This window comes from Palaemon carinicauda, chromosome 26 (genome assembly GCF_036898095.1).
Source record: "Palaemon carinicauda isolate YSFRI2023 chromosome 26, ASM3689809v2, whole genome shotgun sequence".
Lineage (NCBI taxonomy): Eukaryota > Metazoa > Arthropoda > Malacostraca > Decapoda > Palaemonidae > Palaemon > Palaemon carinicauda.
In genome coordinates, this window is record NC_090750.1 from 64481710 (window position 1) to 64509618 (window position 27909).

The window sequence follows — 27909 nt, forward strand, 5'->3', positions numbered from 1 at the left end:
CTTCCATTTAGATAATCCCTTCATCAAAGGGGAGGGCCGTGACAGGCCCTAGAGAACACAGTTGGACTACCCCACCGACACCTACTACGCGCGCCCTCCAGGTCATCCTTCTGTTTTGGACTTGCCCGCTAAGTCGTAATTGTTTTGTTCGGTGTTTTTCGCAAGTGATTTATTCAAGATGATAGGTTTCAAAAGATAGTAAAATGTCAAAGACAAGAATTGCTATGTTTTTCTCCAGGCCTAGACAGTTTTATATACACCATCTTTATCAAAATATTAATTTCCTTTAATGATTAGGAGATACAGGAACCAACATACCTCAACCTTTTTAACAGCTTCACATACCATAAATTATGGTGATTCTTATTCTGGTGAACAAAAGGATTTTTACAATATTTCTAGAGGATACTTTGTAGCGCTACGGGCAAGCGTCCGAATTTGTTTATTATCGCTCCGACTGTTATCTTGTATAGAATAAAAATGTTTGGAAATGGTCTACGGATCTTAAATATGTTGTGTAAGGGGGGGTCCGGGGGGGCTTTTAGCATAGGTTAGGTGGGTTTTTTAAGTTAGCTTCTCCCGCCAAAATCGTTTTTAGAACGACGGCCACAGTTCAGAATATTCCCGATTTCTACGGGATCTGGCTGTCACCCTACAAAGGCTCCTTTCTAGATACTGAAATCAAATGGTAAATTTTGTGGCGACAGGTTCTGAAGACTTAAGTCCAAAATTTGCTTCCGATGTTGATACATTTGTTCCCCCTAATTTAGTTCTATAAGCAATCCTTTACTGTATTCTGGTAAATTTTCCCAACAATTAAAACTGAGAGAGGAGGCATAAGAAGAATAAATTTTTGTAAAAAGTGAGAGTAAGATAAGATGCTTCTATCAAGTGTCTCAGGAGACCATATGACCAACCTTTCAAAGGTAGAGTAGTGGTGAGCAAAAGATAATGCAAATATGATTATATTTAGTTTGAAAACAGAAAAGAACTCTCAAATAGCCAACCCTTTTGAAGAAAAAGGAATAGAAGAAAATTCTTACTATATATATTTCAAAAAATTAAAGTTTGACTCAAAGTATATCACAATTACTGGAATATGTACAGTAGCATATAGTTATGATCAATTTTACCTTCCATAATACTAAAAATCAAAGCAATTCAATATCTGTTTTCTGCATTTTGATGCTTAAATGAAATACTTGAAAGAAAACAGGACTCTTTTAACACTTTCAAACTACTGTGCTGAGTAAAAATCGCTTAAATCCACAATTGAATCTGCTTTAATAATGAATTTTATGACAGGTCATTTAACCCAAGGTCACTTACTTTTGAATGACATTATGCATGTTCTCGGCAATAACAGGGTCCTCCGTAAGCATCCAGAGGTCCCCAGCACCAGTTATTGCCGACCGGCCCAAACCCAAAAAGAAAAAGGCATCGGCATGCCCACAGCGTCGTATGCTGTTCAGCTGTAAGACAATGCATGGAATGACAATATCTAATTCAAAAAAAAAAAGGAAAAATGGACAAGTTTTCCAAATATAAAATCTGAAACAAGAACTAATCCATAACTCATTTTCAAATGCATATTAACCCTTTTACCCCCAAAAGACGTACTGGTACGTTTCACAAAACTCATCCCTTTACCCCCATGGACGTACCGGTACGTCCTTGCAAAAAAATGCTATAAAAATATTTTTTTTTCATATTTTTGATAATTCTTTGAGAAAATTCAGGCATTTTCCAAGAGAATGAGACCAACCTGACCTTTCTATGACAAAAATTAAGGCTGTTAGAGCAATTTAAAAAAATATACTGCAAAATGTGCTGGGGAAAAAATAACCCCCTGGGGGTTAAGGGTTGGAAATTTCCAAATAGCCTGGGGGTTAAGGGTTAATTACCAAGTTTTACTATGAATAAATACAAAGGAGAGTTTCAGCTCAACTTTCACGAAGCACGTAAAGATGAAGATTGGCTTAATTATGTGCTACTCTATTAGTCTCCTCTACACTATGAGTATATTGTAATCAAACATTAAATTACAAATTATCATAATAGACTAAGTACAGCATTTAGTTACCTATGAATTGATTACTGCATTTTGACTAGGTAAGGTCTAGTTACTTACTGGGAATTCAATTTTATGGCAATCTCCATTCCTGACCATGGCAATGGATCTATATGTTAGACATATACGATATTCTCCAGTGAGGCTTTTGCTGCTTCCTAAGCTGCGTGGTTGGACCACTACAAGCCATACATGTTCTGGAATAAAAATAACAAATAAGTAAATATAACAGCATTAAATGTAACATTGTATTCCAATCATCCATTTGCAAATGAATTGAAAACTCTTAAATGTTTTGAAAAAATACACACAACTACCATGCATTTTTGCTCATAAGATGACACATAAATCCTAAAATTTTCCCCCCGAAAAATTGGGGGTTATCTTTTACAATTACTGTACCTGTATTCTTAAAATCAAACCTTGAATTCTAAGTAAGGTTTACAGTAGGTTAGTTTCAGCCTTTGTGCGATAACCAGTAACATACTGTACTGCTCATTAGGAGATTCACATTAGGAAATACACTGGTAATGAGAGTCAATAAAAAGAATTTTTACCTTATACATTATTCGCTTATCTTAACCCTTTTACCCCCAAAGGACGTACTGGTACGTTTCACAAAACCCATCCCTTTACCCCCATGGACGTACCGGTACGTCCTTGCAAAAAATGCTATAATTTTTTTTTTCTTCATATTTATGATAATTTTTTGAGAAAATTCAGGCATTTTCCAAGAGAATGAGACCAACCTGACCTCTCTATGACAAAAATTAAGGCTGTTAGAGCAATTTAAAAAAAAATATACTGCAAAATGTGCTGGGAAAAAAATAACACCTTGGGGGTTAAGGGTTGGAAATTTCCAAAGAGCCTGGGGGTAAAAGGGTTAAAATCAAACCTTGAATTCTAAGTAATGTTTACAGTAGGCTAGTTTCAGCCTTTGTGCGATAACCAGTAACATACTGTACTGCTCATTAGGAGATTCACATTAGGAAATACACAGATAATGAAAGTCAATAAAAAGAATTTTTACCTTATACATTATTCGCTTATCTTAACCCTTTTACCCCCAAAGGACGTACTGGTACGTTTCACAAAACCCACCCCTTTACCCCCATGGACGTACCGGTACGTACTAGCAAAAAAAATGCTATAAAAATTTTTTTTTCATATTTTTTATATTTTTTTTTAAAAATTCAGGCATTTTCCAAGAGAATGAGACCAACCTGACCTCTCTATGAAAAAAAATTAAGGCTTTTAGAGCAATTTTTAAAAAAATACTGCAAAATGTGCTGGGAAAAAATAACCCCCTGGGGGTTAAGGGTTGGAAATTTCCAAATAACCTGGGGTAAAAGGGTTAATAATAAATAAAGACCATCTGAGGAAAAATTTCGCAATTAATGAAATCAACTGTTATCTATGAGAGCCCTACTAGGAAAATATAAACATGGAGTTATGTTTGTGCTCACAGCAGCCTTTATTCTTCAGTAACCTTTTACAAATTCAAATGGAATCCCATTTACTATATACAGTACTTCCAATATATACTACTGTTTTTTAATTTTTGGGAGTGTTTTAACAAACAACAAACACAGAGTTCATTTCTGTTTGCCGTCAGCATATTTTAAGCTGCTGCTATCGAAGATATGCACACATAAATAATCAAAAGTATCATCAATATAATTTCCAAATTTATTAAAAAAAAAAAAATAATAAATATTGGAGAATTAGCAATATTTCAAAGACTATTCCAGTCTTTACAGTTTACCAACAGCTCAGTATCATTAGTTATCAATTGGATGTGTAAATGCTTATGCTCATTATTTCGTTGTGATTGTCCAAGAAACGTAAACAAAACATTGATGTCCTTTTTAGCCCTTTTACCCCCAAAAGACGTACTGGTACGTTTCACAAAACTCATCCCTTTGCCCCCATGGACGTACCGGTACGTCCTTGCAAAAAAATGCTATAAAAAATTTTTTTTTCATATTTTTGATAATTTTTCGAAAACATTCAGTCATTTTCCAAGAGAATGAGACCAACCTGACTTCTCTATGACAAAAATTAAGGCTGTTAGAGCAATTTAAAAAAAATATATACTGCAAAATGTGCTGGGGAAAAAGTAACCCTTGGGGGTTAAGGGTTGGAAATTTCCAAAGAGCCTAGGGGTAAAAGGGTTAGGTAATATCATCTGAATTTCTAACAATACAGTAAACAAGAGAACATTTGTAACATCATACCACCATTGTGGTTTGGTCACCTCAAGTTGAATGTTAATGACCAAGAGAGGCCTTTAGAACTGGCTAATAATGGCAACATTATGTAACACGAGAGATCAATCCATCACACGAGACATACAATTCATAGTTCCCTTTATTGGGTTCACAACAACTCAGCAACCCTTCAAGTTAAAGACCTCGCTTCTGATATTAACCCTTTTACCCCAAGAGGACGTACTGGTACGTTTCACAAAACCCATCCCTTTACCTCCATGGACGTACTGTACCCGTACGTCCTTGCAAAAAAATGCTATAAAATTTTTTTTTTCATATTTTTGATAATTTTTTGAGAAAATTCAGGCATTTTCCAAGAGAATGAGACCAACCTGACATCTCTATGACAAAAATTAAGGCTGTTAGAGCAATTTTTAAAAAATATACTGCAAAATGTGCTGGGGAAAAAATTACCCCCGGGGGTTAAGGGTTGGAAATTTCCAAAGAGCCTGGGGGTAAAAGGGTTAACAAAAAAGCAAGCCATTTTAGCATTGTTCAGTGATTTTTTTCTGCCCATACAATACTTGATGTTGTAAGGAAATACCTATACTGTACTATAAAGTCTATTTTTGTTAATCAATGTTTTTACTTGGACACAAAATAAATGTACTGGAATCAAGATTGTTTTGCTTATGATCTGAATCTTTCAAATGGAGGTACTCACATTAGAAACCCTGTTTAGTGTTTAAAATCCAGGATTTTTTTTTTTTTTTTTTTGCGTTAATTAGTTCTTGACACAATATATTTTTTTTTTGCGTTGATTAGTTCTTGACACAATATTTTTTTTTTGCGTTAATTAGTTCTTGACACAATATTTTTTTTTTTTTGCATTAATTAGTTCTTGACAATATTTTTTTTTTTTGCGTTAATTAGTTCTTGACACAATATTTTTTTTTTGCGTTAATTAGTTCTTGACACAATATTTTTTTTTCTTTTTTTTTGCGTTAATTAGTTCTTGACACAATATTCTGTGTGTGATTGACAGTTTTACTATAAGTGGAAAAGAAAACCTCCAGTGACATAAAAATCTAATGACTAGAATTGCAGCCTTTTCTTGATTTTGACATAAAGGCACGTCCTTTGGATGCAGTAAAGGAGGAAAACAATCCCTACATGCTTCCCCATAGTGTAAAACCTTAGTTTCCTTGTAAATAAAGCTGAATGATATTCATAGTTTTCATTGTCATGTGTTTAAAAAAATATATAACTTCTATAAAACTGTTACCAAGTTGTGGAATGATCTTCCTAATCGGGTGGTTGAATCAGTAGAACTTCAAAAGTTCAAAGTTGGATCAAATGCTTTTTTGTTGACCAGGCGGACATGAGTCTTTTTATAGTTTATTTATGACATATTTGTTTTTGATGTTGTTAATAGTTTATATATGACATGTCTGTTTTGACGTTGTTACTTATTTTAGAATGATTTATTGTTAATTTGTTCTCTTCATTTATTTATTTCCTTATTTCCTTTCCTCACTGGGCTATTTTTCCCTGTTGGAGCCCCTGGGCTTATAGCATCTTGCTTTTCCAACTAGGGTTGTAGCTTGGATTGTAATAATAATAATAATAAGGTGGCAAATGGTGTGAAAAATTTATATTTAAAGACTAGATTATCTTCGAAGAGTAATTATACAAGCAATGCATGACTATTATTCTTAGGTTTAACAAATATTAAAATAAATATCTTAAGTTTTTTCTCCTTCAATCCTTTCATACTCGTGAAGAAAAGATAGCAAAGTGATGAACTTAAAAGCACCACCAAAACAGTAATTATAAAAATATATCAATTCAAGAGGAGGAGGAGGAAGCAACAATAATATCAGCAGCTGAACTCAAAGCATGCTCAATGTTTTTAGGATCTTCATTAATGAGACTCAACTAAAACTGGAATTATAGAGCCCAGAAAATAAGGTAGTATTTGATCTAAAGGGTTGTGTAAAAACAACGGTAGTTTGTAGCGCTACGGCCAAGCGTCCTAATTTGCTTATTATCGCTCCGACTGTTATCTTGTATAGAATAAAAACGTTTGGAAATGGTCTACGGATCTTAAATATGTGCTTAAACGCACACTTTTATGTTTTTTGCCGAAAACCCTAAATTACCTGAAAATTTGTGGCTCGAGTTCTTACTCCGGCCACGAATCTTCTCGCTCCCGTAGTAGGTAAGGGAGGGTCCGGGGGGGCGAAGCCCCCTGGGTAAGGATACGGCTTTTAGCATAGGTTAGGTGGGTTTTTTAAGTTAGCTTCTCCCGCCAAAATCGTTTTTAGAACGACGGCCACAGTTCAGAATATTCCAGTTTTCTACGAACTCGATTTTAGAATGACGGCCACAGTCCACCCCACTTTATAATATTCCCATTTTCTATGAATGAAAACGGATCTGGCCGTCACCCTACAACGGCTCCAAAAACAATAATAAGGTCATACACAATGACTTACCATAGAGTTTCTTGGACTGGCCATCAGTTTCCGCTACGGACTGCTGCATGTGAACTTTGAGTGAACTCAGCCATTCATTAAGCTCTGCTTCCGATTCAGCTGCCACACTTACTGAGTCCTGGTCAGTATGTAACGCAATAACATGATTGTGCTTGGCATCCTTCTTCTTGTTGATACTAAAGCAGGACCGGAGAATGATAGGCCTGAAAGAGAGGTCAATAAGTAATATGAAGTTACGTTTATTGGAACAACTACCCGTCAGTCAGTCAGTGTATGTATGTATGTATGTGTGTATATATGTATGTATGTGTATATATATATATATATGCGTAAAAATCACAGGAAAACGTGATGCTCAGATGCAGAAGAACCACAGGGAAAATGAAAATACGAAATATACACTTAAGTCCTGACTAGTTTCGTGATACTTCCTCAGAGGACTGATTTATTGAAAGAGGTTTCTTTACAATTTATATGGAAAGCAAGCGTACGAACATACATATAGAGATTTATATATATATATATATATATATATATATATATATATATATATATATATATATATATATATATATATATATACTGTATATATATATATACACATATATATATATATATATATATATATATACATATATATATATATATATATATATATATATATATATGAGAGAGGAAAAATGAACAAAAATAAGGTTAAGAAAGTAAATATAATGGATGACGGTAGAATAGGTGAAGTGTCATAGAACAGACGAGGCAAGAAAAGTTAAACAACTTATGCTAAAGATTAATAAAAAAAAATGATACCAATTAACTAATATCGCAAGAGGGTCTGCCCCTCTTTTATTCTTCTCCTGTACTTCCCTTTCTCCCTATTTCCTTAATCTTTCCCATCCCGAGTACCTGCCTTTGAGCTATAAACTGGATTGTATCCAGGGGTACTCTTACTTTCCCCATTTTCCCCACTTCCCTATCCTTATTATTATTATTATGCTAAAGATTAGCAAGAGACCTGAATTGTCTTTGGATGCCCATGAAACACAATATATAAGACTGTTGAGCTAAGCCTCCTTTATGAATGTAAAGTGTGGAATCTGAATGTTACAGTAAATAAAAGAAACTCCTTCATGGATGTAAAGTGTGCAATCTGAATGTTACAGTAAATAAAAGAAACTCCTTCACGGATGTAAAGTGTGCAATCTGAATGTTACAGTATATAAAAGAAACTCCTTCACGGATGTAAAGTGTGCAATCTGAATGTTACAGTAAATAAAAGAAACTCCTTCACGGATGTAAAGTGTGCAATCTGAATGTTACAGTAAATAAAAGAAACTCCTTCACGGATGTAAAGTGTGCAATCTGAATGTTACAGTAAATAAAAGAAACTCCTTCACGGATGTGAAGTGTGCAATCTGAATGTTACAGTAAATAAAAGAAACTCCTTCACGGATGTGAAGTGTGGAATCTGAATGTTACAGTAAATAAAAGAAACTCCTTCACGGATGTAAAGTGTGGAATCTGAATGTTACAGTAAATAAAAGAAACAAGTTTTAAGCTCTTGAGAATACCTGCCTGGCAAAAATAAATGGTTTTAAAAGTGACAAAAAGATAAGCAGAAGTCATTTTGAAACTGGTCATGTGGAAATAACGGAAGGTGATATAAGTGGTAAGAAAATGTACAATTAAAATGTTAAGAAGGTAAATAAAATATATGTATATGTATATCAATATATACAATATGTATGTACTGTATGTATAATTTTGCCATTTTCCAGTACCACATAAAGGATTACCTTACAAGTTAAACACATCAAAGTTGTTTTTTTGTGGTTTAACTCATATAACATACAAATAGGTCATAAAAATCGTTGAAATACTGTGATTTTAGTGAGTTGTTTTAATATATTCATGTGGGTTTTAAAGTTTTAATATTTCCTTGTGGGTTTTAAACACAACTTGTAAAAAGTATTTGTTCCTAGTAAATATGTACTTCTTACTTAATTTGATTCGTTTCACAGGATAATAAACAAGCACACACCTCAATACCCAGGAAGGACAAAGGTACGAGCTAATAAGAAACTGAAATATTCCATTCAAAACTTCTACCATCAATTCCACATGATTTGTAACCTAATTTCATAATGAGAATATTTCGCTACCTCATTGCAAGAGGGTCGTAACTCCAAATTCCTGATTTTTCGGGAGACGCATTTGAAAGTTGCTAAGTCCTAGGAATTTGATCATGTTTCACAATCTTCTTAGTGCCATCTCTCGGCCGCTAATTCACCTAGATTTACGACTCTTTTACCAAAAGATGCAGAATCAATTCGGCAATCTTGTACACCATATAACTCAAAACTAGCAAATTTGGAGTTACGACCCTCTTGCAATGAGATAGCGATTTGTATCCTTTATTTTCAATCACTATGTTTGCTAGAATAAATTCTTAAGAGACAATAGTATTATCACCAGTGTCAACTTTATGATTTAAATGACAAAAAAAAAAAAATGAATTGGTTTCTTATATGGTTTTCAATCACTATGTTTGCTAGAATAAATTCTTAAGAGGCAATAGTATTATCACCAGTGTCAACTTTATGATTTAAATGACAAAAAAAAAAAATGAATTGGTTTCTTATATGGAAGAGTCTACCAGGTAAACACTACATGTTTTAGTGTAATTCACAAAAAATACCAATATAACAAATAACTTTCTTCCACCCATAAGACACTAATTATCAGTACTGTATTTATTTTTACCAAACTTTAAAAGATGACATTGAATTTGCATACAGAAATTAAAATACATTTCCAGTGCATACATGTTCCTGAAAACACATCCAAGATAGATTCAATGTTTGGAGCCCTTTTTTTTTTTTGGAATTACAAAATTAAATCTTCCAATGTAATATTAGTTTACCAAACTTTAAAAGATGACATTGAATTTGCATACAGAAATTAAATACATTTCCAGTTATAACGACATGTTCCTGAAAACACACATCCAAGACAGAATTAATGTTTGATGCCCTTTTTTGGGGGGAATTACAAAAATAAATCTTCCAATGTAATATTAGTTGATTGGTACAACACAAGAAATACACCAGACCATGCAAGATAAAGATGAATGGCACAGTGTAATAGGTAGGCTTGGGGTACTGCTGAAGTCTTGGGTGTAGATATAAAATCAGGGTTGCCAGGTTGGCCTTTTCCAGGCCAAAAGCCTCAAATTTGGCCCTTTTGAAATTGGTTGGCCTTGGGGAACATCATGAATAAAGATTGGCCTTAAATGCTTTATTTTGGCCTTTTTTTACCAGTAGGTTGGACTTTTAAAACTGTAGTTTCTTAGAAGTTGGCCTTTTCTATATTTAGAAAACCTGGCAACACTGTGTAAAATGCACCTACTGTGGAATTTTACTGCTGAGACAGAAAATGCTGAATCAAACTATAGTATGCTGACCACAAACAAACTAAGAAACTTGAGAGAGAGAGAGAGAGAGAGAGAGAGAGAGAGAGAGAGAGAGAGAGAGAGAGAGAGAGAGAGAGAGAGAGAGAGAGAGAGAGAGAGAAAAAAAAAAAAAAAACTATAGTATGCTGACCACAAACAAACTAAGAAACTTGAGAGAGAGAGAGAGAGAGAGAGAGAGAGAGAGGAGAGAGAGAGAGAGAGAGAGAGAGAGAGAGAGAGAGAGAACTATAGTATGCTGACCACATACAAACTAAGAAACGAGAGAGAGAGAGAGAGAGAGAGAGAGAGAGAGAGAGAGAGAGAGAGAGAGAGAGAGAGAGAGAGAGAGAGATTTGAACTGGAAAGCCCCAAATATGAAGACTGGAAAATCCATGAAAGTCCATGAATTGAGAGAGAGAGAGAGAGAGAGAGAGAGAGAGAGAGAGAGAGAGAGAGAGAGAGAGAGAGAGAGGGGGGAGAGTACTTACTTTTTAGGGGGCGCTCCTTGTCTGAACTTCTTTTCAGAGTCATAGTACTCGAGGCGTGCAGGGTTGTCCGAACCAGTGCCACGACGAAGAACAAAAAACTTCTTTTTCATAGTCTGTAAAGAAAAAATAAATATTATGAACAAAAAACTTCTTTTTCATAGTCTGTAAAGAAAAAATAAATATTATGAACAAAAAACTTCTTTTTCATAGTCTGTAAAGAAAAAAAATATTAGGAACAAAAAACTTCTTTTTCATAGTCTGTAAAGAAATAAAAATATTATGCCTAACTAGTATGAATATTACCTCAAAATTTGTTCAGCTGTAAAGTTTAAAATAATGTTTATAATGGTATATACGTTGCTGTATTTCACATCACTTCATTTACCTCTATCCCCAAGAACTAGTGTAAGTCAGTTGACATGCAATCTATAGTCCATTTCTTTTAGCGAGTCATATTTGCACCGACTCGCAGCGGTGCCCTTTTAGCTCGGAAAAGTTTCCTGATCGTTGATTGGTTGGACAAGATAATTCTAACCAATCAGCGACCAGGAAACTTTTCCGAGCTAAAAGGGCACCATTGCGAGTCGGTGCAAATATGACTCTCTAAAAAGCAATGGACTATAGTTATAATTTTTATATCTTTTTCTTTAAAATGTAGAAATGACCCTTTTCATAACTGTATGATTCTCAATCTTTGATAATATTTGTTCTCACAATCAGCAATTATTAGTCATTACTATTTCCAACAAGGGGTGAAATACGAGCCGTGAAAGTCTCCAAACCTTTACCCATAGATATCCTATCTATGGCCTATAACAAACCTAACATATTTAAAGGTTTAAAGGCCGCTAATGAATGGCAGAGGCCAGGGACAGTGACATTGCCATATTAAGTAGGACCATGCCCTAGAGACTGACCATATATCATATGATCAGCGCCCAAGCCCCCTCTCCACCCAAGCTAGGACCAGGGACAACCAGGCAATGGCTGCTGAGGACTCAACAGATAGACCTATAGGCTCCCCCAAACCCCCCAACCTTAGCTCACAAGGATGGTAAGGTTGCAGACACTAATGGCACAAACGAGACTGAGCGGGACTCGAACCCCAGCCTGGCAAACACCAGGCAGAGACGTTACCAATCAGGCCACAACAACTGTCCTGCGCTGAAGCGAAAGTCTATAAAGTGCGGAAAAAAATAACTTCATTATGAAAACACAAATGTTCCCTATATCATGATCTGCTTAGAAACTATCATAAAGACACTTAAATTACAGACAAATTGAGAGAGAAAACTTGCATAGGCATCCTCCTAAATGTACTGTATTCAGCAGTGATAAAATTATAGTATATAGCTTTGCGCCACACTTTAAAATACCTTAACACCACATGAAATCACAGAGAATATAGTAATTCCAAATTTGATATCACACTCAAACTGACAACACCAACGCGATCGTAGAATTCGATTGAGAAATCTACACAAACCTATAGACTGTTATCATAGCCCACGTGACGTTAATCACGTTTGACCATTCGCACAACGGCCTCGACTCCACATTATTTTTAGAATCATTATGCGTTAGGTATATCAAACATCAATAGCAAACAAACAAACATATTCATCAACTAATTTTAGTATCTCATTCAAGATGGCCAGTTCAATCATCTCGCCATACGCCAAGGTTTATAGTTCATATTCGATAGGGTAAACTGTAATTGATTCCAAAGTTTTTGATGTTGTTAATAGTTTATAAATGACATGTCTGTTTTGACGTTGTTACTTTTTTTAGAATGATTTATTGTTAATTTGTTCTCTTCATTTATTTATTTCCTTTCCTCACTGGGCTATTTTTCCCTGTTGGAGCCCCTGGGGTTGTAGCATCTTGCTTTTCCAACTAGGGTTGTAGCTTGGATAGTAGTAGTAGTAGTAGTAGTAGTAGTAGTAGTAATAATAATAATAATAATAATAATAATACACAAGTTCCAATGATGAACGAATAAATCAACTGAGAGGTGAAGGCGAGGTTCTTGTTGTTGTTGTTCAAGCTACAACCCAAGTTGCAAAAGCAGATTTCTACAAGCAAAAGATTATGAAGACCATTCCACAATTTGATCACGGCTGGAATAAAACTTTTAGAATGCTGTGTAGTGTTAACCACCGCTGTAATTGTTCAGTGGTTTCTTTCCTCTGTGTAAGGATATAAGAGACTCTTTAGCTATGGTAAGCAGCTCTTCTAGGAGAAAGACGCTCCAAAGGCAAACCTTTGTTCTCTAGCCTTTGGTAGTGCCATAGCCACTGTACCATGATCTTCCACTGTCTTGATTAGAGTTCTCTTGCTTGAGATTAACACTCAGGCACACTATCCTATCACATTTCTCTTCCTCTTGTTTTGTTAGTTTCATTGCTTATATAAGAAATATTTTAAAGTTACAGTACTTTTCTTAAAATATCTTATTTTTCCTTGTTTCCTTTCCTCCCTGGGCCTATAGAATCCTGCTTTTCCAATTAGGGTTATAGCTTAGCAAGTAACAACAACAATAATAATAATAATAATTATAATGAGTCGTATGATGGAGAAGCTAAAATGTTGAAATCGACAGCATATCTTGTCCTTTTTGTTCATGATAGTACCGCCTGAGAAGATCTGAATGCAATGGATGTTCAGAATTATGAAAAATATTATGCAACATCCATTCATAAGTAACTGGAAGCGACGGTGCCAGGGAATAATATTTAATATCCAGACTAGAAATAAAAAAAAAAATAGCGGACCGTAAGTTTCTGTCTAGCAAATGAAGATGAGGGTTGAAGACAAGACAGAGGACCAATACTAAATCTAAACACAAGTAATAATAATAATAATAATAATAATAATAATAATAATAATAATAATAATAATGTTTATTGGACAAAAACATATTTACATACAAAATATTTACAAAAAAAGACTCGGTCCAAGCCCATGTGGAGCAGAGCTCTTCCGGCAATAATACAAATAAAATAATATCATCAATTAAAAAAAAATATATAAAAAGTAAATATTGATATAGATAAACTAAATGTACAAATACATATACATAAGTATATACATATGCATACATATACACACAAATGTACATATACATAGATACATATAAATGAGATTTTTAGCCTAAAAATAAATGGAAATGTATATTCATATAATAAAGAAGGGCGGAATAATAAACAGTAACTATTTGAATAGTTCAATGCTAATTAGCAATTTACATTGCCCGCATATTGAACTACTGTTTCTACTTCACAAGGAATGTGAACGATCAGTTTGATGGTGACGTCATAGTTATACATAAAAAAAATACATTCTAATGTAAGAGTAAACTTCATTACGTTATATTTCAAAGAATGGCTAACACATAAATCTTTTTTTTTCTTTTTTTTATTAAAAAGTTAAATTACATATTCTTTACAATTACAATATTTACAGTATAATCACATTTAATTGCATTTTTCTATAAACAAATCTATCTAATTTAACAAATTACAACATCAAACATCTTGATTTTAATTTCTAGTCACTCAAAAACAATAATTTATATACTTAAATCGGTAATAAATCAATATACGCAGTTTGTTAAAAGTCATAGCAACGTATTTCCATCGACTGTCAAGTAGAAATTATGGGAATGAGTACAAGACAGTTTATATTAGTACTGTAATTCATTAGAATCGAGTACAAGTACCAAAGGAAAATAGCATAAGAGCAACTATGAATGTTAGCGCGAGAGAGGCTATATTGAAGTAGAGGGAAATTACGAATAGAAAAGACTCTTTAGCTATGGTAAGCAGCTCTTCTAGGAGGACACTCCAAAATCAAACCATTGTTCTCTAGTCTTGGGTAGTGCCATAGCCTCTGTACCATAGTCTTACACTACCTTGGGTTAGAGTTCTCTTGCTTGAGGGTACACTCGGGCACACTTTTCTATCTAGTTCCTCTTCCTCTTGTTCTCTTAAAGTTTTTACTGTTTAAATAGGAAATATTTATTTGAATATTGTTACTATTCCTAAAATATTTCATTTTTCCTTATTTCCTTTCCTCACTGGGCTATTTTCTCTGTTGGGGCCCCTGGGCTTATAGCATCCTGCTTTTCCAACTAGGGTTGTAGCTTAGCATTTAATAATAATAATAATAATACTGCCGAATTGCTAATAGCAAAGTAGAAACGATATATGTGGCGTATACTTCTTACTTTTCTTTTCGAAATGGTGTGAAGTTGAATTTACTTTTCCAAATTAGGTTGCAATTCAGCTGTATTAATAACAATGTGCGTATTGCATCAGTGAACTAGTTTTAAGAGGTACCACAGCAAATTACAAGTGCATGTTGTACTACGTTTTACAGTCGCATCACAGGTAGACAACAAATACAAACTAACATTCTAGCAACGAGTGTTGATCAAAGCTAGACCCTTTATTATCCTTGAAATCAACGGAAGGGATTCTTTTTTTTTCTTTTTCTTTTTTTAAACCTGAACTAGAGATGAACACGCTGTATTTGACCGAATAGTATTCCAAACCAACAGGGCATCGCGGATTTAGTTAGTTGTACCCTTTTTCCTCTATCAGTGGAGTATGTTCCATCTATGAATGGAGGGAGAAGAGTTGTAAAACGAACTATGTCAAGAACAGAGAGAGAGAGAGAGAGAGAGAGAGAGAGAGAGAGAGAGAGAGAGAGAGAGAGAGAGAGAGAGAGAGAGGATGTAAACATGCAGCTGGTCTTGCTGACGGCAGCGAGGTTGTCGGTGCCAGACGTACGCAGTGTTGCCGTTTTGTCAAGAAGGAAATCCCACAAATGGGACTCAAAAATCCCACAGATTCCCACAAATTATTTTCAGGCTCCCACAAAATATCCCATGAACAATTTTTTTCTTCAAATTTACTGTAAATTCGATTTCCCTTGAATACATCATTCAGTAATAGGAAATCTATGTGCTCTGTATTTTCAAAAGATGTATAACTAAGATAAGTTTTTGAATTTCCTGCTTTATTTTGAAAATATACAGTAGGCCTACTGGCCAACAAAGGCTGTAGAGTGACACAATTACAATAATCCTTGGATAAAATAAAAATATTCCTTAGAAATTGAGACAATGAGAATTAACATGTGCACAAAGAAAAGCAATAATCAATAATAGCTTGAAAGCCTAAACACAACAAATTGACATTAATATTCCTCTTCGTCCTCATCTGCTAAAGCCAGCAAATCACTGTTACATCCCTAGTATTCAATTACATCCTTAGCAAATTTTTTACCATATCAATAGGTGGCTCATAAGTTATACAAGTTTCATTTTGGAGCTTTAGGCCATGCCTTATTAACAAAATTGCCTCAACGCTCCATACAACTAGGCGGTTCCTCAACTTACTGTGTACTACATTCATTTGAAAAAATATCCTCTCGACCGAGGCATTAGAGAATGGCAGTGAAATAAGTGCTAAGGCCAAGAATGAAATATTAGGAAATCGTTTCTGGCCTTTTGAATTTATCTTTTCGTTAACTAATACCCAGAATGAAAAAAAAAAAAAAAAAACATCTTTCATGCAATCATGAGGCCATTCTTCGAAGCATAAAGCCTTCATTCTCAACTTGGTCCATATCATTAAAAGTTGACTTGGGAGCTAATGAAGATATGTTATCTTTGCTCTGAGAGGTAGCATGTTCAGGGTGTAGTTTTCCCAACATTAATAAGTACTCGATGTTTTCAGGAAGTCGCCTTTGTGTTTCTTTAATCAACTCTACCACAAAAGTTCTGGATTGTTCTTTAACATGCGTAATTTGAGTTTCTTTAAGAGTACATTTTAATGCAGCTGTTCTAAACTCAAATCCAAAATTAATAACAAACACCGGCATCATATAATCTAAAAATTTTAGCCCAGTAAGTTGTTCAACTGGACACTTTGCAAGATGAGTAGGGTCTACAATTATTTGCATTATATTTCTATACATGTTCAATTAATTTTGAGTTATTTTCGTGACATCAGCCCTTTTAGCTTGGAAGAGCTTATTTACCCCCGACTACTTTCTTCAACACCTTCCTAACAAACACGAAACATAGTTCATTATGAGGGTCTTTATAAGTATCTCTCAATACTTGTGCCATGTGACAACGTTCTGTAGGATGCTGCTACCTGAAAATGAAGTCTCAGTGCATCCTATTGGTCAATAATAACACTCATATCCTCTAACCGCGCTAACCAACGAGTTTCTGACATCCCTGGTATCTTTTTGGGGTTTTACTCTCGGGAGTCTGGTAGATTTCATTATATTTCTGAATACGTTTGGGAATATTCGAAAACCAATTATGTGACTCACGAATAATGAACCCTAACGCTATTGGAAGCACTTCAGAGGCTTTGCTGGCAGTAAGATGTAGAGAGTGACAGATACACCTTCACTAATTCAGAATGCTTTTTACTTTCTTTGTGACCAACAAGAGACTTGATATGTGCTTGGAAGACAGAGCCAGTACAAATCTTGCAGCGAGCTTTTGTTGAATCCCCTTCTGCAGGCTGTGTATGTATGTATGTATGTATGTATGTATGTATGTGTATATATATATATATATATATATATATATATATATATATATATATATATATATATATATATGAGAGAGAGAGAGAGAGAGAGAGAGAGAGAGAGAGAGAGAGAGAGAGAGAGAGAGAGAGAGAGAGAGATTTCTTTTATAGAGTGGTAGATCGATGGATTATTTCCTACATATTTTGAATTCGTTGACAGATAGACATTCGTTAACAACAACACTGAAGATTATGAAGATAGGTAAACTGACCAGACTTTTTTTTTCAATCTGGGAGCGTCGCAATTATCGAGATAATCCTATTAAGGGCGTATTTAACTCAAACCAAAAGAAAAGCGATGGGGAGCGGGAAAGAAGGGAATATTCCTGCCGATGTATCATTCGTATTATCGTGGAATAAGTGGTCATACACACCAAAAAGAGAATCAGACAAAAATAAATAAGTAGTATAAGATTAATAAATATAACTTTCTCATGGTAGTAACAATTCCAAACTATACTTCCCTACCCAAAATGAATTTTTTTGGAAATATATTTTACATTTGCTAATATCAATAGAAATAAAACTTACTAAAATTATTTATTAGTCCACAAAAAATCCCACAAAAAAATCTTACCCCACAACTACTCCCTAGAAGCCTCATTTCCTCCCTAGATTTAGGGAGTAATCCCATGAAACGGCAACACTGGACGTACGAGACTCCAACACGTCAGCCCACGGAGGAGATCAATGCCATTTCCTCACCCCTCCTCCTCCCTCCCTCGTCCCAACTCCCCGATATCCCAGGCTCAACCCAGTGTTGCCAGGTTTACCAAATGAGAATAGGCCAGTTTCTAATCAACTACAGCTTTAAAAGGCCAACTCATTAGTAAAAAAAAAGGCCAAAAATATAACATTTAAGGGCGCCCTTGGTTCATGATATTGCTAAAGGCCAACCAATTTTGCAAAGGCCAAATTTGAGGTTTTTGGCCTGAAAAATGCCAACCTGGCAACCCTGGACCACACATCATCAGCAAAGTCACAGAAACCCCATCTCGTCACGAGTGTGCAGCAACTGATTTCCTACGCAATATTTTAGAATGATTTATTGTTAATTTGTTCCCTTCATTTATTTATTTCCTTTCCTCACTGGGCTATTTTTCCCTGTTGGAGCCCCTGGGCTTATAGCATCTTGCTTTTCCAACTAGGGTTGTAGCTTGGATAGTAATAATAATAATAATAATAACATGGGACTTGGGTTTATGTACCCCCTTACGATTCAAAATTAATGACGGTCACATGGCAAGATACCAATGTCCAACTAAAATGATTTAAGTGAAAAAACAAAGTACAATCGGTTGGTCATCCAGCAATTGCGTACAATTGCTAGTGTTATTTTACAAATATGTTAAAAAAAAAATTCTCCCGCCATTGCGACAACAAAGGTTGTTGACAAAATAAAGTTGGCAGAACAAACACATCAAGTGGACAGTTTTAATTTAGTTAAAATGCAATAACCAAATCCAAGAGGCAAAACGCCACTGCATGATCGAAACAACGTCAGCTATATATATATATATATATATATATATATATATATATATATATATATATATATATATATATATATATATATATAGCCTATATAATATATATATATATATATATATATATATATATATATATATATATATATATATATATATATATATATATATATATATATATAAATATATATATATATATATATATATATATATATATATATATATACATATATATACGTATTAAAGGTGCTCTGAAACATTCTCTTAACACATTCGCTACAGACGTTAAAATTAGCGACAAAGGACACAAATGATGATGATGGTCTTCAATAAAAACAATGAAAAGACAATTGATAGAAACACGAGACCCAAAAGGGGAGGGTGTACAGATTAAAAATACTATTAGAAATACGCTCGTTTTAAACTTGAGTTGAGAAAATGTGAATAAAAAAGGATTGAAACTTTTTCATTATTATTATTATTATTATTATTATTATGATTATTATTATACTTAATTCATCTTTTAAAACTTCTCTACTCCTTTCCCAAGTAGGGCTGCTTTATACAGTATATTGGTGTCTTGCGATTATTATTATTACTTGCTGAACTACATCCCTGGTTGGAAAAGCAGGATGCTATAAGACCAAGGGCTCCAACAAGGGAAAAAAAAACCCAGTGAGGAATGGGGAAAGGAAATAAACCATGAGAAGTAATGAACAATTAAAATTAATTATTTAAAGAAGAGTAACATCAAAAAATTTTTCATATATAAACTTTTAAAAAAAAATCATCTCACCCAGTTCAGCATTAAAAAAAAGGCACAATATCTAACCAAACCTGGTGAATACCAGCCACCCATTGAGATACTACTGCTAGAGAGTTATTGGGTCCTTTGACTAGCCAGACAATACTACATTGGATCTCTCTCTCTCTCTCTCTCTCTCTCTCTCTCTCTCTCTCTCTCTCTCTCTCTCTCTCTCTCTCTCTCGTTACGGCTCAGTTTTCCTTATCATAAACATACCCCGCAAAGTCTGGGGACTATTCTTTTAATGTTCTACCCTTTCCTCAAACATTTGTTTCCTTATTTCCTTTCTTTACTGAGCTATTTTTCCTTGTTGGGGCCCTTGGGCTTATAGTATCCTGCTTTTCAAACTAGGGTTGTAGCTTAGCTAATAATAACAATAATAATAATAATAAATAAATAAATAAATAATCTATTACTTTATTTTAGACAACATCTAAATTCACGGTCCCATTTTTACATGTGTATTTCTTACACAGTTTCCGTGGAACAGATAATTCAATAATTAATAAACATGAAATGAATTATATAGAAATTAAAAATTCGCAAATATAGTGAATTGGACACTTTGCTTAACCGTGACCTTGACCTTGACCTTCCAAACCTAATCATTTCCAGCTTTTTACTTAACTTTTTTTTATCTTTTTATTAAAAAGTTAAATTACATATTCTTTACAATCACAATATTTACAGTATAATCACATTTAATTGCATTTTACTATAAACAAATCCATCTAATTTAACAATTTACAACATCACACATCTTGATTTTAATTTTTAGTCACTCAAAAACAATAATTTATATACTTTTTACTTAACAGTTAATCCCTGTAAGATTCATTACTGTACGATCAAAATTGTGGTCAGGAAACTATTTTATTTAAAAAACACACAAACAGGCGGTAAAATCTAACTTCCTTCCAACTTCCTTGGCGGGGGCAATAAGTCTACTACGAAATGACTCATCATAAAATAATACGTAAGTACTGTAAAGTGTGATTCATAGAGATCAATATACAGGCAATTTTATCGCGACTACAGTAGTCTGAAAAGGTTACTCGTCTAATATAGTTTTGTTATTCGTATTACTTGTGTTTTACTTAATTCATCTTTTAAAACTTCCCTACTCCTTTCCCTCATCTTTTAAAACTTCCCTACTCCTTTCCCTCATCTTTTAAAACTTCCCTACTCCTTTCCCTATCTTTTAAAACTTCCCTACTCCTTTCCCTCATCTTTTAAAACTTCCCTACTCCTTTCCCTCGTCTTTTAAAACTTCCCTACTCCTTTCCCTCGTCTTTTAAAACTTCCCTACTCCTTTCCCTCGTATTTTAAAACTTCCCTACTCCTTTCCCTCATCTTTTAAAACTTCCCTACTCCTTTCCCTCGTCTTTTAAAACTTCACTACTCCTTTCCCTCGTCTTTTAAAACTTCACTACTCCTTTCCCTCGTCTTTTAAAACTTCCCTACTCCTTTCCCTCATCTTTTAAAACTTCCCTACTCCTTTCCCTCGTCTTTTAAAACTTCCCTATTCCTTTCCCTCGTCTTTTAAAACTTCACTACTCCTTTCCCTCGTCTTTTAAAACTTCACTACTCCTTTCCCTCGTCTTTTAAAACTTCCCTACTCCTTTCCCTCGTATTTTAAAACTTCACTACTCCTTTCCCTCGTCTTTTAAAACTTCACTACTCCTTTCCCTCGTCTTTAAAAACTTCACTACTCCTTTCCCTCATCTTTTAAAACTTCCCTACTCCTTTCCCTCGTATTTTAAAACTTCACTACTCCTTTCCCTCGTCTTTTAAAACTTCACTACTCCTTTCCCTCGTCTTTTAAAACTTCACTACTCCTTTCCCTCATCTTTTAAAACTTCCCTACTCCTTTCCCTCATCTTTTAAAACTTCCCTACTCCTTTTCCTTATCTTTTAAAACTCCCCCACTCCTTTCCCTCATCTTTTAAAACTTCCCTACTCCTTTCCCTCATCTTTTAAAACTTCCCTACTCCTTTCCCTCATCTTTTAAAACTTCCCTACTTCTTTCCCTCATCTTTTAAAACTTCCCTACTCCTTTCCCTCATCTTTTAAAACTTCCCTACTCCTTTCCCTCATCTTTTAAAACTTCCCTACTCCTTTCCCTCATCTTTTAAAACTTCCCTCCTCCTTTCCCTCATCTTTTAAAACTTCCCTCCTCCTTTCCCTCATCTTTTAAAACTTCCCTACTCCTTTCCCTCATCTTTTAAAACTTCCCTACTCCTTTCCCTCATCTTTTAAAACTTCCCTTCTCCTTTCCCTCATCTTTTAAAACTTCCCTCCTCCTTTCCCTCATCTTTTAAAACTTCCCTACTCCTTTCCCTCATCTTTTAAAACTTCCCTCCTCCTTTCCCTCATCTTTTAAAACTTCCCTCCTCCTTTCCCTCATCTTTTAAAACTTCCCTCCTCCTTTCCCTCATCTTTTAAAACTTCCCTAATCCTTTCCCTCATCTTTTAAAACTTCCCTACTCCTTTCCCTCATCTTTTAAAACTTCCCTACTCCTTTTCCTCATCTTTTAAAACTTCCCTACTCCTTTCCCTCATCTTTTAAAACTTCCCTACTCCTTTCCCTCATCTTTTAAAACTTCCCTCCTACTTTTCCTCATCTTTTAAAACTTCCCTCCTACTTTTCCTCATCTTTTAAAACTTCCCTACTCCTTTCCCTCATCTTTTAAAACTTCCCTACTCCTTTCCCTCATCTTTTAAAACTTCCCTACTCCTTTCCCTCATCTTTTAAAACTTCCCTACCCCTTTCCCTCATCTTTTAAAACTTCCCTACTCCTTTCCCTCATCTTTTAAAACATCCCTACTCCTTTCCCTCATCTTTTAAAACATCCCTACTCCTTTCCCTCGTCTTTTAAAACTTCCCTACTCCTTTCCCTCATCTTTTAAAACTTCCCTACTCCTTTCCCTCATCTTTTAAAACTTCCCTACTACTTTCCCTCATCTTTTAAAACTTCCTTCCTACTTTCCCTCATCTTTTAAAACTTCCCTCCTCCTTTCCCTCATCTTTTAAAACTTCCCTACTCCTTTCCCAAGTAGGATTGCTTTCTATATTGGTATCTTGCGATTATTATTATTATTATTATTATTATCATTATTATTATTATTACGTACTAAACAACAACCCTAGTTGGAAAAGCAAGATGTTACAAGCCCAAGGGCTCCAACAGGGAAATAGGCCAGTGAGTAAAGGAAATAAGGAAATAAACTGTGACGTAATTAAAATTTGAAATAGAATACTTTAAGAACACTAAGAAAACTACAATAAGTCTTTCATATTATATAAACTATTAAAACTTCAAAAGCCAAGAGGAAGAGAAATAACATAAGATTAGTGTGCCCAAGTTTACCCCTCAAGCAAGCGTACCCTTCAGCAGTGGTTGCACCTTGACTAATAATAATAATAATAATAATAATAATAATAATAATAATAATAATAATAATAATAATAATAATAATAATAAAACCATTGATCATTGTTTTCTTTTTATCACATAAGGGTAAAATCAAATCAAAATCAGTATTTCTATCGTAGAAAAATCATGGAAATCGATTAGCAGAACATGAGCGAACGTTATTATTAAAAGAAAATATTAAAATCAGCATTTTTTCTCCGTACCCTAAGTGGCAGTTGCGCCGAAAGGTGTTAACCAGTGTTGCCAGCTATAGGAATTTATCCCTAGATTTGGGGATTTTGGATGTCTGATGGGGGATATTCAGTACAAATTTCCATGAGACAGAGAGATGATTAAACCTTTATATTGTTGCAATTACTTTGCTTGCACTTACATGCAGTAAAGTGAGTCATTTCTATGTTGATTTAGTATGGCATACAAGGTCAGATGGAAAATATATTTGTGGATATGGGGAATTTTGGGTATTTTTTATCACGAGTTTTGGGGAATTTTAGACGCCCAACTGGCAACACTGGTGTTAAACCCTTCCCGTGCTCACTACGTATTCATGCGATGCTATTGTCAGCCCTATCCATGACCTACCCCATTTGATGTTCAAAAGAGCTCTTTTGTGTGTGTGTGTGTGTGTGTGTGTTTCTTTTCTTCGTATCCCAGGCCAGAACAGACGCAACGTTTCCTTGCTGTTCGTTCGATCAGAGAAATTAGCAAAATTTTTAATCTATCTCGTCACTCGCCGTTCAGGTGTGGGACTAAATATGAGAATAACGTTGACACACATTGACCTCGTTATGTTTTATATATATATATATATATATATATATATATATATATATATATATATATATATATATATATATATATATATATATATATAGATATATATATAGATATATATATATATACATATATATATATATATATATATATATATATATATATATATATATATATATATATATATATATATATATAAGTGATAAATGGGCCTTTTTCTAAGTGTCCCATGACAATTTTCACTTAGGGAAATTTAGACCCATGACCATGTCACTTAGAAAATTTGGTCCCATGACAATTTTCACTTAGAAGATTTGGTCCCATGACAATTTTCACTTAGAAAATTTGATCCCATGACAATTTTCACTTACAATATTTGATCCCATGACAATTTTCACTTACAATATTTGATCCCATGACAATTTTCACTTAGAAGATTTGGTCCCATGACAATTTTCACTTAGAAAATTTGATCCCATGACAATTTTCACTTACAATATTTGATCCCATGACAATTTTCACTTACAATATTTGATCCCATGACAATTTTCACTTAGAAGATTTGGTCCCATGACAATTTTCACTTAGAAAATTTGATCCCATGACAATTTTCACTTAGAAAATTTGATCCCATGACAATTTTCACTTACAAAATTTGATCCCATGACAATTTTCACTTAAAAAATCTGGTCCCATGACAATTTTCACTTAGAAGATTTGGTCCCATGACAATTTTCACTTAGAAAATTTGATCCCATGACAATTTTCACTTAGAAAATTTGATCCCATGACAATTTTCACTTAGAAAATTTGATCCCATGACAATTTTCACTTAGAAAATTTGATCCCATGACAATTTTCACTTAAAAAATCTGGTCCCATGACAATTTTCACTTAGAAAATTTGATCCCATGACAATTTTCACTTAAAAAATCTGGTCCCATGACAATTTTCACTTAGAAGATTTGGTCCCATGACAATTTTCACTTTGAAAATTTGGTCCCATGACAATTTTCACTTGGAAAATTTGGTCCCATGACAATTTTCACTTGGAAAATTTGGTCCCATGACAATTTTCACTTGGAAAATTTGGTCCCATGACAATTTTCACTTGGAAAATTTGGTCCCATGACAATTTTCACTCACAAAATTTGGTTCCATGATTGTTTTCACTAACGAAAATTTTGTATAAAATTACATACTTTGTAAACAATTCAAACTAATTATGAACAAGCATTCCGAGTTATATCAATGCAAGTCATAATTTCGTTCTGCCTATCATAGACAGGATATAAATTTCAAGACTTAGTTTTGCGAAAGCACGCAGGATATAAAGGAAAATGAATAGGATCCGGTGCTTACGAGAAGAATACCAGACCAAGCAGACCCCTCTTCAAGCAGCTTCCCTTCCCCCCTTTTCCAATAACAGTAAGACCCCAACCCTCCTTTCACAAGCATACACATTTCCTATCAATAAGGCTTCTTGTGGACTGAATGACTGCCTAAGAGACCTCATCCGGAAATAAGGTCCGGGCACTCTGTGTGTGTGTGTGTGTGTGTGTGTGTGTGTGTGTGTGTGTGTGTTTCACAATTTAATTGTGTATTTATAATACCCATAATGACCTCTAGTATCTCGACTCACAGAAATTTTGTAAGCTTGTCAATAAAGTCTTAAGATATGTGTAGAAATAAATGAAGAAATCCTGATTTTCGTGCTTAGGAAATATTTCTGTCAACAAATAGGCTGAAGTCAAGGACTTGAGCATAAGTCTAGACCAAGACCTACAGATTGAGTAGTTAATGGTTTGAACCCTTTAAACTTTTAAAAAAGATTAGAAGATACACACAGTGATTGGAATGTTTATAACCTCCCCGCCCCCGCACAAAAAAAAAAAAAAGTCAAGAATTCAGTTAAGATGAGCAGCCAATATATCAGTTTAGACTGATCATTAAACATATTCATCAATTTTGGGCTACGATAACAGCGCCAATGAAACTACCTCTCCTTAAGGAAACTACATAAGCAACAAATGCAACATTCGAAACTATCTAAAAGGAAAACACGTTCATCCGAGAAGCAACAACGTAAATTATTTTAAATTGACACGTTTTACTCTTGGCCATCATTTCACAACATATGAGAAAAATTATAGTCCAACACTTGGTAATATAAGGACATACTTTTGACTCTCCTCAGAGATGTGCTATTTAACTACCAATTTGTCTTGATCAAATCTATTCTGAAGAAGTGTTTTAATTCTTTCATTCTACCTTGTTTTGAGTATTGTTCTCCTGTCTGGTCTTCAGCTGCTGATTCTCATCTTAATTTGTTGGACAGAAACTTACGGTCTATTAAATTTCTTATTCCTGATCTAGATATTAATCTCTGGCACCGTCGTTCACTTAGTTCATTATGCATGTTGCATAAGATTTTTCATAACTCTGACCATCCTTTACATTCAGATCTCCCTGGACAATTCTATCCTGTTCGTAATACTAGGCAGGCAGTTAATTCTAATAGCCAGGCCTTCTCCATCATGAGGCTCAATACTACACAGTATTCTAAAAGTTTTATTCCAACTGTTACCAAGTTGTGGAATGATCTACCTAATCGGGTAGTTGAATCAGTAGAACTTCACAAGTTCAAAGTTGGAGCAAATGTTTTTAGGTTGACCAGGCTGACATGAGTCTTTTTATTATTTATATATGACATATCTGTTTTTTGACGTTGTTAATAGTTTATATAGGACATATCTGTTTTGACGTTGTTACTGTTTTTAGAATGATATATTGTAATTTCTTCTCATCATTTATTTAATTCCTTATTTCCTTTCCCCACTGGGCTATATTTCCCTGTTGAAGCCCTTGGGCTTATAGCATCTTGCTTTTCCACCTTGGGTTGTAGCTTGGCTAGTAATAATAAGATGCAAACCTTTATATCCGTCAGCATAGACAGTTTAGCTGGCCATCCGAGCTTGTAAGTCTACCAGGTGAGTCTTCAGCAGCTACGAGCCGATCATGAGTGACCTTTAAACCAGGCAAATTGGACTCAAAAGTTCAGAAAAAAGTTTCCCATATTAGAGGTCTTTATTGAGATACTACCGCTAAAGAGTCATTTGGTCTTTTGACTGGCCAGGCAGTACTACATTGGATCCTTCTCTCTGGTTACAGCTCATTTTCCCATTTGCGTACACATACATCGAATAGTCTGGCCTATTCTTTACATACACCTGACAATTCAGAGATTACTTTACAAAATAGTTCCTCGCTCAAGGAGTTAACTACTGCACTGTAATTGTTCAGTGGCTACATTCCTCTTGGTAAGGGTAGAAAACTATAGCAATGGTAAGCATCTCTTCTAGGAGGACACTCCAAAATCTAACCATCGTTCTCTAGTCTCGGGTAGTGCCATAGCCTCTATATATACCATTAGTCTTCCACTGTCTTTGGGTAGTTCTCTTGCCTTGGGGTACACTCGGGCACACTATTCTATCTTGTTTCCTTTCATCGTTTTTTTGAAGTTTTAATAGTTTATAAAAAAAAGATTTATCTTAATGTTACTGGTCTTAGAGATGCCAGGATACCAGAAAACTTTGAATCAATCAATCAATTATAGTTCTTAAAATATTTTATTTTAAATTGTTTAATTGCTTCTCTTGTTTATTTATTTCCTTATTTTCTTTCCTCGCTGGGCTATTTTCCCTGCTGGAGCCCTTGGGCTTATAGCGTCTTGCTTCCAAGCAAGCAAGCAATAATAAATAATAACAACAACAACAACAATAATAATAATAATAATAATAATAATAATAATAATAACAGCAAGTTTTTAACCCTTAACTTATTCTCAATGACATCTCTAACACACTCCTTTTAATACGATTGTTCCCATTACTATTTTCTTTCCTCACTGGGCTATTTTCCCTGCTGGAGCCCTTGGGCTTATAGCGTCTTGCTTCCAAGCAAGCAAGCAATAATAATAATAATAATAATAATAATAATAATAATTTTTTAACCCTTAACTTATTCTCAATGACATCTCTAACACACTCCTTTTAATACGATTGTTCCCAATAC

The 27909-nt window shown here is 34.3% G+C and overlaps 1 protein-coding gene across 11 annotated transcripts in view; it reads right to left on the minus strand.

Moving 5' to 3' along the window:
- The window catches only part of chico (insulin receptor substrate 1 chico), a 179958-nt gene that overhangs the window by 78410 nt on the left and 73639 nt on the right, over positions 1–27909 (minus strand). For all 11 annotated transcript variants that reach the window (XM_068349658.1, XM_068349662.1, XM_068349656.1 and 8 more), the window contains 4 exons: positions 10716–10828; positions 6780–6982; positions 2132–2268; positions 1330–1472 (listed from right to left, as the gene is read on the minus strand). In XM_068349658.1, the coding sequence (XP_068205759.1) occupies positions 1330–1472; positions 2132–2268; positions 6780–6982; positions 10716–10828 (596 nt within the window). The remainder of the gene's footprint in view (positions 1–1329; positions 1473–2131; positions 2269–6779; positions 6983–10715; positions 10829–27909) is intronic.